Source organism: Stegostoma tigrinum, chromosome 27, assembly GCF_030684315.1.
Source record: "Stegostoma tigrinum isolate sSteTig4 chromosome 27, sSteTig4.hap1, whole genome shotgun sequence".
NCBI lineage: Eukaryota > Metazoa > Chordata > Chondrichthyes > Orectolobiformes > Stegostomatidae > Stegostoma > Stegostoma tigrinum.
The window spans coordinates 1,700,162-1,718,156 of NC_081380.1; the positions used below are offsets into that span (position 1 = coordinate 1,700,162).

General features: G+C 42.4%; 1 protein-coding gene across 2 annotated transcripts in view; it reads left to right on the forward strand.

The window, feature by feature from the left end:
- LOC125464400 (collagen alpha-1(XXVI) chain) overlaps window positions 1-16,987 on the forward strand; it is a 457,976-nt gene extending 440,989 nt beyond the window's left edge. For both annotated transcript variants that reach the window (XM_059655273.1, XM_059655274.1), the window contains exons 10-15: window positions 2,749-2,783; window positions 4,424-4,468; window positions 7,539-7,583; window positions 11,631-11,675; window positions 13,024-13,108; window positions 15,068-16,987. In XM_059655273.1, the coding sequence (XP_059511256.1) occupies window positions 2,749-2,783; window positions 4,424-4,468; window positions 7,539-7,583; window positions 11,631-11,675; window positions 13,024-13,108; window positions 15,068-15,198 (386 nt within the window). In that variant the 3' untranslated portion in view covers window positions 15,199-16,987. The remainder of the gene's footprint in view (window positions 1-2,748; window positions 2,784-4,423; window positions 4,469-7,538; window positions 7,584-11,630; window positions 11,676-13,023; window positions 13,109-15,067) is intronic.
- The last annotated feature ends 1,008 nt before the right edge of the window (window positions 16,988-17,995 follow it).

Sequence of the window (17,995 nt, forward strand, 5' to 3'; positions counted from 1 at the left end):
GCCTTAGACATATCATCATCAGAAGACTCAACCTTTCATTAATCCAGGTTGTCCACACAAAAACAGGGTAGATTGGCAAGGAGTCATTCAAGGCCCAAAATAGCAACAAGTTTCAACTTGTCTCTGTTAGGATCTCAGAGCAGTAACCACACGATTTCTCAAGTAGAGACAATACATGGTGCCAAGAGATGGTGAGAGTAGAGATGAGAACGTGTAGAAAGTGAGATTGAAGAATAACCAAGGAATTAAGTTCAAGAACAAATTTATATAACAAACTGAGGAGCGACGCGTAAAAAGAAGGAACTACTTGCATTTATGTGGCAACTTTTCCTATTTTTAGGACATTGAAGCATATTGCAACTCTTGAAGTGTAGTCATTGCTTTACATTAGCTAATGACCACCCAGCAAGAAACAGCAGTATAATAATGAGCAGATGTGGTGTTGGGTGAGGGATAAATATTATTTGAGATACAACAAGTAACTTCCCTGCTCTTCTACAAAGGGTGGGGAACATTCAGAGACTTCTCTTGAAAGTAGCATTTGATGTATGGTCGGTTGTGAATTTTAAACCAAGTATCAATAAATTTTTGTTATAAAGATTTAGGTCACCTCAACTGTTTAGATTATAGAACTAGCACAAGAAGTTAAATTGCCCCTGATCAGTGTGTTTGAGGGAGATGGAAGTAAAGTGGATGAATGGGATAACAAATTAAAATAGCCATTGTTGAATTGAACGAAAGGACAGGAATGAGGGATTGAACGGCCCATTTTTGTTCCTAGCTTGATTGGAGGAGATGATGTTGAGTGGTCAGAAGGAAGAGCTGCATTCAACACAATAATAGCGATTCCACTTCAAACAAATTTCCTTGCTGCAAAATGCTTGGGCTATCCTGATTTGGGAAAGGTGTTACATGAATGGAAATGGTCCATTCATCCTTTATGTTGTAAAACATTGAGTGTGAGCCCTGCACGTCAACAAAACTCACCATATAAGTACTGTGGCTACAACAGCAAGTTAGAGGCTAGGAATACTGTGGCAAATAACCCGCCTCCCGACTCCCCAAACCCTTTCTACCATTTTCAAGGCACAAGCTTGGAATGTGATAGAATATTCCCTACTTGCCTGGATGGCAACACTGAAGATGCTAGACAGCTTCTGGACAAAGCAGCTCACTTGACTGGCACCACATTACCAACATCCACTCCCTCCAATGCTAGCCAGTACTCCAACGCTCCAGTGTGTACTATCTACAAGATGCACTGTAGAAATTCACCAAAGCTACTTAGATAGCAGCTTCCAAGCTCTCAGCCACTTTCATCTAGAAGAACAAGAGAAGCAGATACATGGGAACACCACCACCTGCCAGTTCCCCTCCAGGGCATTCACCATCCTGACTTAGGAACATGGGAACAGGAGCAGGCCATTCAGCCCCTTGACCCTGTTCCACCATTCAATGAGCTCTTGGCTGATCTGTGGCCTAACTTCATTACCTTTAAATCTTTTCTTAACAAAGGGGTTAGCTTCAGTCATACCTACATTGAGAGCCAGCCAGTAACCAAACTCTTGTTCATGGTTAATGAGAAGACAGCTTGATGCATACTGAGGTTGGGACTGATATAATTTAAATGTTGCCGCTGCAGATTTGAAACTGATGACTGATCCAACATCCACTGCTGTGGACAAGGTGAGCACTCCAAATATGTACCACTCCTTGTGATGAGAAGAGCTTCCTAACATCTTTCCCGAAAGATATGGCCCTAATTCTCAGACTATGCCCAGGCTATAAATTGGAAATATATCACTGTTCCTTCAGTATCACCAGGTCAGAATCCTGGAGTTCCCTCCCTAAGAGCTTTGTTGGTTTACTTAGAGAATGTAGACTGAAGCAGTTCAAGAAGGCGGCTCCCTCCCATCTTCTCAAAGGAAAGTAGGTACAGGCAATAAATGCTGCCTGGCCAGCAATGCCCACATCCCATGAATGTATAAAACATCCTCTTGTCAAATAATGGGTTCTGAATGACTTATTATTCTTGTTCTGCTTGGGAAGGGCTGAAATATCCATTTTTGATACATTATCTTTTAATACCTGAATGGAATTTTTAGCCATGACTCTAAAGCAGCCACATATTCCAAATTTTCCAAACTCCAAAATGCTTTTAAGTGTTGTTATGCCAGCTGGAGACCTAACAGCAGATTTGAGGCTCACCCTGGGCATTCAGCTTTGCTCCCTCTGGTACACATTAACCTTACAGTTCCATGGTGCACTGTCAACATGTAAATTATATTAGTCCCAACCTCACTCAGCACCAAGCTGTCTTCTTCTTGACCATGAACAAAAGGTTGGTTCACGGGTGGGTCTCAATGTCTGTATGACCGGAACTAAACCCAAGAAAGGTTTGTAAATAATTAAAAAGTGGGTGGCCTCTGTTCAGACCTGTTGCTGACCAGATATGGACTGCATTTCCTGAAAGAGCAGCAGTTTTGTTAGACACTGTGGAAAAGTCACTAACTGCAAGCTTCCATCAAGACAATATTCATGGATAAAGTAGCCACTGTCCTGAGTGTAAATGTAAAAATTAGGAATAACCAAAGGATTAACCATGATTAATCAAAAAAGCAAATTTAGTCCTAACTGAGTAATGGGTAAATGAGGAAGGAACTACAATAATTCTCCAATAGTTGTTTACTTTCTATGTGTAAATTAATGGTTAAAATCTGAGTGTTTTGTTGTTGATTGTCGATCTAGGGCTTCCTGGATCTCCTGGAGCTTCTGGACCAAAAGTGAGTCATTTCCCAATACATTACTCATTCACTACATTAACTCTCATCACAACAATGCTCCTATCTCATTGCCATTGCAGAGTAAGTTCCCATTAGTTCATGATTTCAAGTTTACCCAGTGATGGGTCATTGAAAATTCTCCAGTCAGCTAATAATTTGTTACACCCTGGCTTGCTCCCTCAATGAGCAGCTTTCCCTTGCACTCCCCTCCTATGAGGAACAGTGTGGAGGTCAGCCTGGGCTGTCAACCCAAAATCCATCTGATTGACAGGGCAAATTAGTTTGAATTGCTCAATTAATGAATCATTGACAGAAACACAATGGGCCAAATGGACACCTGTATACGGTAAACACCTCTGGTTCCCCTCTGGTACAGTCCCTACCACCAACTTAGCCTTTGCTCAGGGACATTCAAAGGTCAGCTGAGAAGACTTCTTGGGGGTGGTGGGGGGGGGGGGGTCACTGGAGGTTGCAGATGGGTATGATCATTGGTGCTGTGTGGAAGAATCACAGAATAGTTACAGTGTAGAAGAAGACCACTCAGCCCATCATGTCTGCACCTGTTCAAGGTGGCTGAAAGAATGTTGTCTCCCATTTCCTGCCAGTCCCATACCAGGTAAGTAATGACTGCAAATGTAACTTTGGGAAGCTTCAAGTAACCCTGCAATAATCCAGTGACTGGAGATCCGATGTTATGCATTTAACCATCTCTCTATAAAACCAGGAAGTTGATTGGAACATCTATCCAAGTCAGTTCCAAACTATTTCCCAAGACTGGCTGTCCAATTGAGAGAATTGGGCAATGTCCCATGTCTGTACGGTGCTCAGTGGTTAGCACTGCTGCAACACAGCTCCAGGGTTAGGTCCTGCCTCAGGCAACTGTCTGTGCGGAGTTTGCACATTCTCCCCGTTTCTGTGTGAGCTTCCTCTGGGTGCTTCGGTTCCTCCCATAGTCCAAAGATGTGCAGGTTAGCTGGACTGGCCATGCTAAATTGCTGATAGTGTCCAGGAATGTGTAAGTTAGGTGGATTAACCATAGGAAATACAGAGTTACAGGCATAGGAGGTTGGATCCAGGAGGGATATTTCCTCGGAGGGTTGGGTGTGGGCTCGATGGGCTGAATCCCCTGCTGCCACACTGTGGGGATTCCATGAAGGGGTGAGCTAAGTGTCTATTTTCAATGTCAAGTCAGCTGGTAACGATTTGGACTCAGAATCAATCAGGCATCGGGGCTTCAATCTGTGCTGCAGGGGATTGCAAAGGGCGTTCAACTCATTCTGAGCGATTGCTGTATTCTTCCACTTATCATTGTATAGAAGTGATGTTCCTAGCTATGGCTCAGTTGAGAGCACTCCCACCTCTGACTCAGGAGGTTCAGCGTTCAGGCCTTACTCTTGGACACAACCACAAAGTCCTCAATCAGCTTCCAGCACAACGTCCATGGGGTGTCTGAGGGTTGTCCTTTTGCAGACGTATTGACCAATGCACAAATCAGCAGTGACAAGCTAGGGACTGGGCAGTCTGAAATAAGCTGCCACTTGACATCAGCTGTTCCACCTTGAGAGCTTCCATTTTAAGCGTACTTACTGATCATTCGCTGTAAATAATATAATAGTTTGTGTTTTATTGTTCAATTCCAGGGCAGCCAAGGCCTGCCTGGTCCGAAAGGAGATGCAGGTGACAGAGTAAGTGCATGCTTCTGATTTGCTGCAGTAAATAGAAAGCCCTATCTTTGGGTAGGGGTCAGTTCACTTGGTGTATCCACCCCACTGCAGCATATGATCAAATGCAGGAGGGAAAGAGTCATCTCTTTGCAACAGATTGTTGGGATCCAGTACAGATGGTAAATGTTTTCCCAATGATGAATGCTTTCTACTGATAAAGAAAAGGAAGATTTTCATTAATAATAGTGTCCCTCACAACCACTGGATGTCACAAGTGATTAACAACCAATGAAGCACTTTTCAAGTATTTGCTAGTTTTAGTAAAAACACGTAAGCATAAATAACCACATTTAATTCTTTAAATAACAATAACTAGGAGGAGATGGTGGTTTGGAGAGCTGATGGCCTATTGTTATTATTGCTGGACTGTTAATCCTGTTCGTTTAAAAACCAAAAGAACTGCCAATGCTCTAAATCTGGAACAAAAACAGAGTTGCTGGAAAAGCTCAGCAGATCTGGCAGCATCTGTGAAGGAAAAAACAGAGTTAACGTTTCGGGTCTGGTGACCCTTCCCCAGAACTGATGGTGGCTGGGAAAACGTCAGTTTTTCTGCAGAAAATAGGGATGTGGGTGGGGTAGGGAGTAAACAATAGGATAGAGGCCTAAGAGCGAGAAAGACAGTTGGACAGATGAAGGATTTGCTAACCAACAAGCTGGGAGGGTGAATAGTTGTTAATGGGGATTGTTAGTGACTAACAATAGGGGGTGTGTAATGGCAGGCTGTGTTATTCGTCAGATAATGCAGCAACTTGTGGTCAGGCATTGTGAAATTCTTTAACAAAATGAGTCTTTTCAACGTTGTAAACTTGGATTGGTAAGGAGGTAATACTTGCCTTTCTAACTCTTCATGACGGTTGGATTTCTATACGTGGATTCATTCACAGCCAATTTGGGAATGTGCTTCTGTTGTTTCTGTTTCTCATCTTTCTCCATTAAGTCTCCTAGTTTTTCTCATCTTTCAGTCCACGAGTTAGTTCCTTTGTTCAATATCTGGCTGGTGTAGATTTAACAAAGCCAAGGGGATTCATTACAGAAGCAAATTACCGCAAATGCTGTAATCTGAACTGAAATCAAAACATACAGGAGCTCACAGCGGGTCAGGCAGCATCCATGGAGAGAAAGCAAGGCAATATTTCAAGTCTCAATGACTCTTCATCAGAACTTGAAACATTAGCTTGATTTCTCTCCATAAATGCTGCCTGACCTGCTGTGGACTCCAGCATTTTTCGTTTTCAGTTGGGATTCCTTACAATGTGTATAGACTTGCATATGTGGGTCTAAGGATGTGAAATGAGGCAAAGCCATTCTAGGAAGGATACATAGGGGAGCCACCATGCAATAGCAACCTCAACACATTAAGGTTCAATGATTGAGAAAGGTTGAAGTAATACAAGATAAAGCAAATAGCCAAAGATAATTGTGGAGGGAAGAGAATTAAACTTGGAAAGATAAACTAAAAAAGAATAAAAAAAAGAAGAGTAGTGCAGATACTTAATTTGGTTAAAGTTTTGTAGCCAAATATAACCAATCAAGGCCAAGCTAATCAATGGTGAAATACCATGAATTAGTAAAGAAATAAGAGTAAAATTGAACTTAAATAGAGATTTAGACACTCGTAAACACAGGCAACAAGAGAAAAGATGACACGATGTGAAATGTCAAATCAACAATTAGGAATGCAAAGTGAAACAATGAAATTAAACTATCAAGGAATGTAAAAATAAACAGTGTAGTATTCCACAAACTCAGAAAGAACGGTACATGAGCCAGGATAAGAATATGGCCAGGTGGTACACTCAGCTAGTGACAATGAAGGGGAGAAATTTGAATAGTTTGTTAAAATTTCCCGAGAATCTATTGACATTTATAATGCACTTTCCATGGCCCATTGATAGAATCACACAACAGGATTTTACATCTTCAAATTATTTTGCCTCAGTATTTACCAGAGAGAATATGACAATATAAAGGGTGATAAAGGCAGAGATAAAAGAATGGAGATAATTGCTAATGATGAAACTTGGAGGATAAAGCCCCCAGTATGATGGATGACATAAACCCATACTAAAACATTAGGTAACAGATAGAGAAGTCAACAATACACATATGTGACGGCCTAGTTGTCTTGTTGCTTGACTAATAATACAGATTCTGGGAATCGTTCTGGTGACCTGGATTCAAATCCTACCCTAGTAAATGGCAGAATTTTCATTCAATGGAACTACAGTGATCAATTGCAGAGAGCATTAAACTGCAATAATTAGCTGCAATAATTAGCTGCAATATTTAATCTCACCAAACTGCAAATAAATAATGGTGCTAAGCTACAATGGCCAATTTGTTCCTGTTCTCCATCCTCTGGTTCCTTCTCCTCTGTCAAGCGTGAAACTTTATTCTCTTCTTCATATTCTACCACATAGTAGTTTCTCAGAATAATTTCACATTAGGTGTTATGTTGGCAGGGTTGGAGGGTTTGAACTATAGGGAGAGGCTGAATAGATGGCGACTATTTTCCTTCGAGCATAGGACACTGAGGGGTGACCTTGTAGAGCATAACGGGCATGGACAGGGTAAATAGACAAGGTCTTTTCCCCAACATGGGGGTTTCAAAACTAGAGGGGCATAGGTTTAAGGTGAGAGGGGGAAGATTTAAAAGGGACATAAGGTGTAACATTTTCATGCAGAAGGTTGCGCATATATGGAACGAGCTGCCAAAGGAAATGGTGGAGGCTGGTACAATTACAGCATTTAAAAGGCATCTAGATGGGTATATGACTGGGAAGGGTTTAGAGGTATATGTTCTAAGTGCTAGCAAAATGGGACTAGATTTATCTAGGATATCTGGCATGGATGTGTTGGACCAAAGTGTCTATTTCCATGCTGTGTATCTCTATGTCTAGGTAGTTATTGAACAAATCCAGCTTACTTTACAACGTTGAGAGGCCTTTGGAAAGGTGTGAGTTGCTGAATTCTCCTGTAGGCCTCCAAGGGTGGTTTGCTTCACTAATCTATTATGCTGTTCTATCTACAGGGTGAACCAGGCTTGCGTGGTGAGAGTGGCTACAGAGGTTTACCAGTAAGTTCATTTCAAGTTATAATCACTAACCAATACAAACAAGGTCTGGTACGCTATTCCCCAGTTGTGGTCAGCAAAAACCAGCATCCAGAGATGAAGAAGAGGATTGAGCTGAGGATATGTCCTTGGGGAACTCTGCAAGTATCAGCTCCTGACTGTGAAAAGGGGCCATTAAAGGAGGTACTTGGGCTACAATCTGTGAGTGAAAACAAATAGATGCAGTTCCCATCGGCTGAATGATGGAGAAGAAACATTGGAGAAAGATACCATGGTAAACCATGTCAGAGCCTGTAACATGAATGGGGAGAGGTAAAGCACCAGGCTACCAACTACCAATTCATCATTAATGACTTTCGACTGCACTCTCACAGTCAACGATCAGGTACCACAGCATCAGCCCAGCATTGGCACTGCACCATAGAACATAGAACAGTACAGGCCCTTCAGGCCTCAGTGTTGTGCAGAGCCATTATCCTACTCAAAGATCAAAACTAACCTGCATACCCTCCATTTTACTATCATCGCCACTGTAAGCTCATGATTTGGTTTAGTTTGATCTGATTTATTGTTGTCACATGTACTTAAGTACAGTGAAAAATTTTGTTTTGTGAGCAGTAAAGGCAGATCATAGCAAACAATGATGAAGGGTCTTGGCCCGAAACAACAGCTTTCCTGCTCCTATGATGCTGCTTGACCTGTTGTGTTCATCCAGCTCTACACCTTGTTATCTTAGCCTGAAATCTAAACAAGGGAAAACTGATCTCATCAGCTTGAACCATGGAAGAGACTGAAATGTGAGTTTTATTAAACAATACATCTAACTAATTCCCATTTCTGGGTCCACAAAGAGACTATGAGCGTGTGTGAGTGTGGGACAGGTGGGTATGTATGTCAGATGCTAACTGGTCCTGCAGAAAAATCTTACTGTTAATATTAACATGCAGAATGTTCGGTAGGCCTTGCTTTTACAAATGCCTTTTGTACATGCTCATTGTTTCAAGCCCTCTGCAAATCAGTTTAATTCACCAAAATCTATCTGGTACACTGTAAAGCTGTAGGACGTAATGAATTCTCATGTTTTCACTGTGTGGTTCTAGTGCCAGTACCTCCCACCTGTCAATAGTCAATAGGACAGTGAAACTTCCTAAAACTTTAACCTTGATGTAATTAATTCTCATCTTTTATATGATGGTGTATCATTCAGAAATCCTTTTGGGAATTTCAGTGAAGGCAGGATCCTAGTAGCTTCTTTGAGGTGAGACAATCCCAGACTTGGAAGCCAATTGCAGAGTGAGAGATGGCTTCTCCCATTCACTGCCACAGAAGAGGCACAGCCACTTGCTGCTCAACTTTCTGTACTATCCATGGCTGATTAATTCCCTGGCATTGCCAGCCCCTTGTTGGACACCTCTCTCCCAACACTCCTTTAGAAAGGCTTGCTCTCCTCACCTAGCTCCCGCACCCAAAATCAATTCCTGGGCACTCCCACTACATCCCCCTCCATAGCAGTCTTTCACAAGCTAGCGATATCCACCAACCTTATATCAATTGATCAGCCAGCTGTGTAGTCCCATTTCTGTGGTATAAATAGATATACAAACTTAATAAATAGCAAAAGACTGAGCCATTCAGCCCATCAAAGCTGTTCCACAATTTAATATGATTGTGGGCGTCATCTCCATTTCCTTATATCTCTCAATTCTCTGAGAGATTACAAATCTGTTGATCCCAACTTTGAATATATTCAGTGCTGGAGTATTCACATCTCCCTGAGATAGAGAATTCCAAAGCTTCACAACACTCTGAAGAAATTTCTCCTCCCCTCAATCCAAATGAATGGCCCTTTATCCTGAGAATATTCATTCCTACTGACACCGTTTTGGATTCCCTAGCCAATGGGAATGTGTCCTCTCAGCGTCTACGCTGTCAAGACTCATGAGAGTCCTGTATGATTTTATTTGATTTATTATTGCCACATGTACCTAGGTACAGTGAAAAGTTTTGTTTTGTGTGCCGTACAGGCAGAACATACCCGCACAAAATGCATTAGACTAATAGAATAGAGTGAGGAATACAACGTTATGGGTGCACAGTGGGCAAGATAATTAAAATTTATGAGGTGTATTCAGAAATCTAATTACAACAGGGAAGAAGCTGTTCTTGAATTTGTATGCAAACATTCATACCTTCTGCCCGATGAAGAGGCGGAAGAGAGTATAACCGGACTGGGAGGGATCTTTGAGTATGTTGGCTACATTCCCGAGGCAGCAAGAAGTACAGATGGAGTCAATGGATGGAAGGCTGGTTTGTGTGATGGACTGGGATGTGTTCACGGCTCCCTGTAGTTTCTCGCAGTTTTGGAAGTTGCTAAACCACAATGTGATGTAGCCAGATGGAATGCTTTCTATAGTGCATTTACAAAAATTGGAAAGAATCCTTGTGGATATGCTGAATGTCCTTAGCCTCCTTAGGAAGTACGGACGTTGTGTGCTTTCTTGAATGTTATATGTTTCAATGAGATCACCTGATTCTTTTAAATCCCAGAAAATATTGGCCCAATTTATTTATCTTCTTATCACAGTATACCCTCTCATCCCAGGAATCGGTTTAGTGAACATCACCTCTGATATTGGTAGGGTACCATCTGAAATAAGAATCTTGCCTAGCAACAGTCTCAGAGTTTCTCAGCCCTCTCCATCTCATAGGGGAAAAACATTTCAATCAGATAGCCTAGCTGAAAGGATATTATGCAAAGAAAGCAAAATCAAAAGGTTTGTTTTAGATTTTCTGGTAAACAGAAAGAGAGGTTTCTGTGAAGAGAGGCATGGAAGGCAGTGCAGAGGGAAGTTTGGAATTCTGGGACAAAGTCTCTGCTGGTTGGAGTCATGTCTGGCATATAGGAAGATTGTTGGAGGTCAGTCATCTCAGCTCCAGGACATCTCTACAGGAGTTCCTCAGGTTAGTGTCCCAGGCACAACCATTTTCAGGGGCTTCATCAATGACCTTCCCTCTATCATAAAGTCAGAAGTGGGAATGTTCGTTGATGACTGCTCAATGTCCAGCACTATTGATGACTGCTCAGATAGAGAAGCAGACCATGTTAAAATGCAACAAGCTCTGGACAACATCCAGGCTTGGTCTAAAAAACTGGAAAGCAACATTTGCATCACACTAATAGCCTCCAGCAAGAGAGAATCTAACAACTGCCCCTTGACATTACCAAGTGGTAATCACCATTACACAGTGGCTACAAGAGCAGGTCAGAGGCTAGGAATACTGTGGCAAGTAACTCACCTCCTGACTCCCCAAAAGCCTGCCCACCATCTACAAGGCACAAATGAGGAGTGTGATGGAATATTCCCTACTTGCCTGGATGGCTGCATCTCCAACAACACTCAAGAAGCTTGACACCAACTAGGACAAAGCAGCCGCTTGATTGGCATCACATCCACAAGCATTCACTCCCTCCACCACCGATGCTCAGTAGCAGCAGTGTCTACTATGTACAAGATGCACTGCAGAAATTCACCAAAGATCCTCAGACAGCACCTTCAAGACCCATGACCACGTCCATCTAAAGGGTAGCAGATACTTGTGAACAGTACAACCTGCAAGTTCTCCTCCAAGCCACTCACCATCCTGACTTGGAAACATATCACTGTTCCTCACTGTCACTGGGTCAAAATCCTGGAATTCCCTCCTTAATGGCATTGTGGGTGATCCTATATCACATGGACTGTAGTGATTCAAGAAGGTAACTCACCATAACCTGCTCTAGGGCAATGAGAGACAGGCAATAAATAGGTAATGCCCACATCCTATCAATGAATTTTTAAAAATGAATTGCAAAAGGTGGGATTTATTCCATGTACAGCCAATTTTACAGAAAAGTCAGTGAATCAGGAGAAGGTAGCAGTAGGTTTCCTATAAAAGCTCCTTTCCGTGTCTGAACTGGTCCTGTTCTCTCTGGCTGTCCTTGCTCATGTGATTCAATAGTCATTAGCTGGTCAAAGCATTGACTGATTAATGCCTCTCATTGTTTATTAGGGCGAACCAGGACAGAAAGGAGAATGCTGTGACAAAGAATCAGAGGTGAGGCATTTCATCATTTTGATTCTTATTTGCTACTCATTCACAGGATGGACCTTGTGGCTGGGCAGCATTTATTGCCCACCCTTAATTGCCCAAAGGGCTGTTAAGAGTTAGCCACATCGCTGTGCGTCTGGAGTCACATGAAGGCCAGTTCAGGTAAGGATGGCAGATTTCCTTCCCTAAAGCATGTTAATAAACCAGATGGGTTTTTACAATGATTGAATGGTTACATTGTCATCTTTTAATCCCAGATTTTTATACAATCCCAGATCTCCAGAACATTAATCTGATGTTAGAACATAGAACATAGAACATTACAGCACAGTACAGGCCCTTCGGCCCTCGATGTTGTGCTGACCTGTCATACCAATCTGAAGCCCATCTAACCTACACTATTCCATGTTCGTCCATATGCTTGTCCAATGACGACCTAAATGTACTTAAAGTTGGTGAATCTACTACCATTGCAGGCAATAAACGTGGAGCTCTCCGAGTAAAGAAACTACCTCTGACATCTGTCCTATATCTTTCACCCCTCAATTTAAAGCTATGTCCCCTTGTGCTCGCCGTCACCATCCTAGGAAAAAGGTTCTCCCTATCCACCCTATCTAACCCTCTGATTATCTTATATGTCTCAATTAAGTCACCTCTCAACCTTCTTCTCTCTAGCAAAAACAGCCTCAAGTCCCTCTTGTTCTGGAGCATTAGCCCAGTGACATTATCACCACACCACTATCTCCCCCAACTAGGGAAAGGATTGGAGCTCTGTTAAATTTACCCTCAGCAGTACCAGCAGAATGTACTGATTGTGTTGTTGTGTGAGGTCTCCAAGTCAGTGTACCATTAACAGAGATGTTCATGATATCATCAATATGTCAGGTGACCTAGGGTCTCATACCTATTGGAACCTTTTAACACAATATCATCCCAGATCCTAAGGGTAGAATCATGTAGGGCTCTATGCAATGTGGAGTATGATGGGATTTATGACTGAAGTTTGCCAAAACAAATCTCGATGCCGGGGCGCATTGCTGCAGGTTTTTCTGAGTGGCTCACACCTCCTAGTGGATAAACAATTTGTTTCAGCAAATTTAGATAAAATATAAGAAGATAAAAATGCAAAATACATATGGAAATAATTCTAACAAGGAAGTCAAAGGTAATATACTCAGCTGAAGTGCAGACAGAACAGGACGCACACTGGTAAAAAGCTGCAACGACAATAAGTACTGCATGCTTAGACACAAAACTAACATTACTGCTGGTGTGACAAAGGTGACAGCTGTCGGAATATTCAACCCACAGTCTATTCATGATTTCCTTCCCTCACTACGTTTGTTTTGCACAGGGAGAAGCAGTTGAGCAGCTTCGGGAGGCTTTGAAGATAATAGCTGAACGAGTTTTAATTTTGGAACACATGATCAAAATCCACGGTGAGTACACTGAAAGGCAGATAGTCAAAGGATCAATGTTTCAATCACACTGGATCCACTTAGATCCAGTGAAGGAGAATCGGTGATCTGGTTTATCTACAGATTTCAATTTGTTGCTACATATGGTGGAAAGAAAATGATTAATCCCACATTGGATTAGATTGAATTGGCCACATTCCCTAACCATTTTGGCACCCATCTTCAGCAGGTGAAACTAACCACCTTTTATTTTTATATCAAACCACTTTTTATTTAAAACAAATATCATGACTCACAACAAAGATATATCCCAGTGAGAAGATAATTTCAAGGAAAAGAATAAACCAACCACAGTTAACGAAGAAGGTTAGAGATCGCAGGGACAGTAAGGACTGCAGATGCTGGAAGCTAGAGTCAATAAATGTGGAGCTGGAAAAGCACAGTAGGTCAGACAGCATCCCAGACCAGAGTTTCGGCCCAAAGTGTTGACTTTCTTGCTGTTTGGATGCTGTCTGAGCTGCTGTGCTTTTCCAGCTCCACGTTTATTGGCTGAAGGTTAGGGCCAGTATCAGACTGAAACAGAAAACATATTGTGAGGCAAAGATTAGTGGTAAACCAGGGGATTGGGAAAGGATTCACACATTAGGCAATAGCCCACGCTATTGGGATAGTTTTTAGCACGAATAGAGGATTGGCTAACTAATAGAAGATGAAGTTGGGATAGGGAGGGACATTTTCAGGATAACAACTTGTAACTAGTGGAATGGCAGAGAGGTCAGTGCTGGTGTCATAATTATTTACAATTTGTATTTATGACTTGGTTGAGTAAATGGAATGTATTATTGCCAAGTTCACAGATAACACAATAATAGGTGGCAAGACAAGTAGTGAGGATGATGCAAAGAGTGCACAGAGGCATATAGACAGTTTAAACAAGTAAGCAGAACTTGGCAGATTGTTCAAAGACATGCAAGTTTAGGTGGACTGACCATGCTAAATTGGCTATAGTATCCAGAAATGAGTAGGTTAGCCATGGGAAAAATGGGGTTATAGGGAAAAGGGTAAGGGGATGGGCTGGGTAGGATGCTCTTTGGAAGGTCAGTGTGGACTTGTTGGGCCAAATAGCCTATTTCCACAAAGTAGGGATTGTAGAGATTCTATGGATAATGTGGGGAAAAGTGAGTCTATGCACTTTGGCAGGAAGAACAGAACAGCTGAATATTATTTAAATGGGGAAAAAAGAACTATAGAAACATGCGGCACCAAGGGATTTGGGAGTCTCATCCATGAATCATAAAAACTAACATCCAAGATCAGTGGGTAATAGGGAAGACAAATAGAGAGTTGATCTTTATTTCAAAGGAAATAAATTATAAAAATAGGGATGGCTTTCTAAAACTTTACGAGTCATTAGTCAAAACAGTTTTGGTTCCTTAACTAAGGCAAGATATACTGACCATGGAGGCAATCCAAAGAAGTTCACTGAACCTGGGTTTGGGGAGATTTCCTGATGAGGGGAGGTCTTATACTTGTACTCAGGTTTATGAGAATGAGAGGAGACTTTATTTGAAACATAAGATTCTTAGGGAGTTAAAAGGGCAGATACAGAGAGATTGATTTTCCTGTGGGAGAATATAGGACCAGAGGACATAATCTCAGAGTAAGGAGTTGCCCATTTAAAATAGAGATGACAGAAAAGGTTTGATCTCAGGTGGTGGTGAATCTGGGTAATTCTTTGCTGCAGAGGGCTGGGTCATCAAGTATATTCAAAGCTGAGATGGGCAGATTTTTAATCAGTAAGGGAATCAAGGTTTATGATGAAAAGACAGGAAAGTAGAGTTGAGGGTTATCAGATCATTGAATGGTGTCCTGGACTCAATGGTCTTGATACTCTACTTCTGCTGCTTCACCTTATGGTCCCATTGTTGTATGGAAATGACCAGCCTTGTCTCAGAACTTAACTCACTACCATTTTTCCAGATGGTTCTGCAGCACTGGAGTCTGGGTCGGGTTTTGAAACACTACCTCCAAATCTTAAGATCAAGAGGGAAGGACAGCTGCATCATACACTCTCTGCACTGCTGGCTGGCAAGGAACGCAAACACAAATAGAGGCAGCCAGCAATGGAAGGAAAGGCCTGGCAAACACAGGCTGAAGAAACCACGACAAATGATGCTAATCAGATCATGAAAAGTGCAGCATTGGTTGGCCTAGACTGGCTTGACACATCATCCCCACCACATCCGGTTTGACACAACCCCTCCCATCCCAGAGACCCAGTTTGACACCCCAATCCTCCACCATCCCCCAGGGACCCACTTTGACAGATTTAAAGGAGGCAGTGGCCTAGTGGCATTATCTCCAGACTGTTAATCTAGAGACCCAAGTCATATTCTGGCGGCCGAGGTTTGAATCCTGCCATAGCAAATGGTGGATTTGAATTCATTTAAAAGAAAGTATGGAATTAAGAGTCCAATGAGTACTGTGAATCCATTGTTGATTGTTGGAAAAACCCATTTGGTTCACTCATGTCCTTTAGGGAAGGAAACTGCCATCATTCCCTGGTCCGGCCTATATGTGACTCCAGATCCACAGCAATGTGGTTGACTCTTCTTAACTGCCTCTGGGCAATAAAGTATGGGCAATAAATGCTGACCTAGCCAGCAACACTCTCATCTCATGAATAAATGAAAAGCATTAAATAAAAATTCCCCCACTCCACCCCTCAGTTACCCAGTTTGACACTCCCAACCCCCTCCAAAGACCTGGTTTTTCATGGAATCATGAAAGTTAATACAGAGCAGATGCCAAAACTCTACAACAGAAACAGGGAATGCTTCAATTCCCAGTTGATGACCTATGGAGGGTGCAGAGAATATACATTTCATCAAACATTTCAATCTTAATCATCCCTGTGCATTAAAATATCTGCAAACAGACTGTAATGCCTGATTTGCTACTTAGTCCTAACTGCTCTATTTAACTCCTAACATCTTTTATCAAACAAAAGGTCTTCTAGAATCCCAACCTTTAAATAATCTGGTTTCAGGAAGAGGGTAAGAGTTGTAAGATGGCAGCAATTTTCTATGGACAAATAATGCTGCAAGTTGGCAATCTTCAGTGCAACATCTCCTGTATTGAGGGCAAGCGCCGATCAGATCATTTTAACTTCCTTTAGTTTGTAATTAAACATGTTTAGATGATGAGGCCGGACTGATGGAGATCAGAAAAACCCTGACCATTGTTTTTGCAATTGTCTTCGCATTTCACTTAAATACCAAAGCAAAGCCTTAAATGTCTGCTGAGAGAATTTTTATCCTCTGTTTGGCTGGTGGAGGAGTTCATGTAGAATCATAGAATCCCTACACCATGGAAGGAGGCCATTTAACCCATCAATCCCACATCGATTCTCCAAAGAGCAACCCACCCACAGGCATTCATTTCCCACAGATAATCTACCTAGCCTGAACATTGCTGGACACTATGGGCAATTTTGCATGGCCAATCCACCTAGCCTACACATCATCAGACTATGGGAGGAAACCCACAGAGAATGGGGAGAATATGCAAACTCCACACAGTCACAAAAGGTGGGAATAGAACCTGGGTCCCTGGTGCTGTGAGGTAGCAGTGCTAATCACCATGCCACCCAACATGATGCAGTTGATTAGCCGTGTAAATGTGAGGTTTGGCTATAGCATGAGGTTTTGGGTGGCACGGTAGCTCAGTGGTTAGCACTGCAGCCTCACAGTGCCAGAGACCTGGATTCCCGCCTCGAGCGACAGTCTGAGTGGAGTTTGCACATTCTCCCTGTGTCTGCGTGGGTTTCCCCCAGGGGCTCTGGTTTCCTCCCGCAGTCCAAAGATGTGCAGGTTAGGTGGATTGGCCAAGCTAAATTGCCCATAGTGTTCAGGGGTGTGTGGGTTATAGAGGGATGGGTCTGGGTGGGATGCTTCAAGAGGCGGTGTGGACTTGTTGGGCCGAAGGGCCTGCTTCCACACTGTAGGGAATCTAATCTAATCTGATCTAATCTAATCTAACTGGACCAAGGATCGCTTTCTAGAGATTATATAACTCTCCAGTAATCACTGACAGATCATGTATCTGATGTGAGTAGTGTTTCATAGATTACATAGAACATTACAGCACAGTACAGGCCCTTCGGCCCTCGATGTTGTGCCAACCTGTCGTACCAATCTGAAGCCCATCTAACCTACACTATTCCATGTACACCCATATGCTTGTCCAATGATGACTTAAATGTACTTAAAGTTGGAGAATCTACTACCATTGCAGGCAAAGCATTCCATTCCCTTACTACTCTCTGAGTAAAGAAACTACCTCTGACATCTGTCCTATATCTTTCACCCCTCCATTTAAAACTATGCCCCCTCGTGCTCACCGTCACCATCCTAGGAAAAAGGCTCTCCCTATCCACCCCATCTAACCCTCTGATTATTTTATATGTCTCAATTAAGTCACCTCTCAACCTTCTTCTCTCTAACGAAAACAGCCTCAAGTCCCTCAGCCGTTCCTCGTAAGACCTTCCCTCCATACCAGGCAACATCCTAGTAAATCTCCTCGGCACACTTTCCAAAACTTCCACATCTTTCTTATAATGCGGTGACCAGAACTGTACGCAATACTCCAAGTGCAGCTGCACCAGAGTTGTGTACAGCTGCAGCATAACCTCTTGGTTCCAGAACTCGATCCCTCTATTAATAAAGGTGAAAACACTGTATGCCTTCTTAACAGCCCTGTCAACCTGGGTGGCAACTTTCAAGGATCTGTGTACATGGACACCGAGATCTCTCTGCTCATCTACACTACCAAGAATCTTACCATTAGCCCAGTACTTTGCCTTCCGGTGACTCCTACCAATGTGCATCACCTCACACTTGTCTGCAT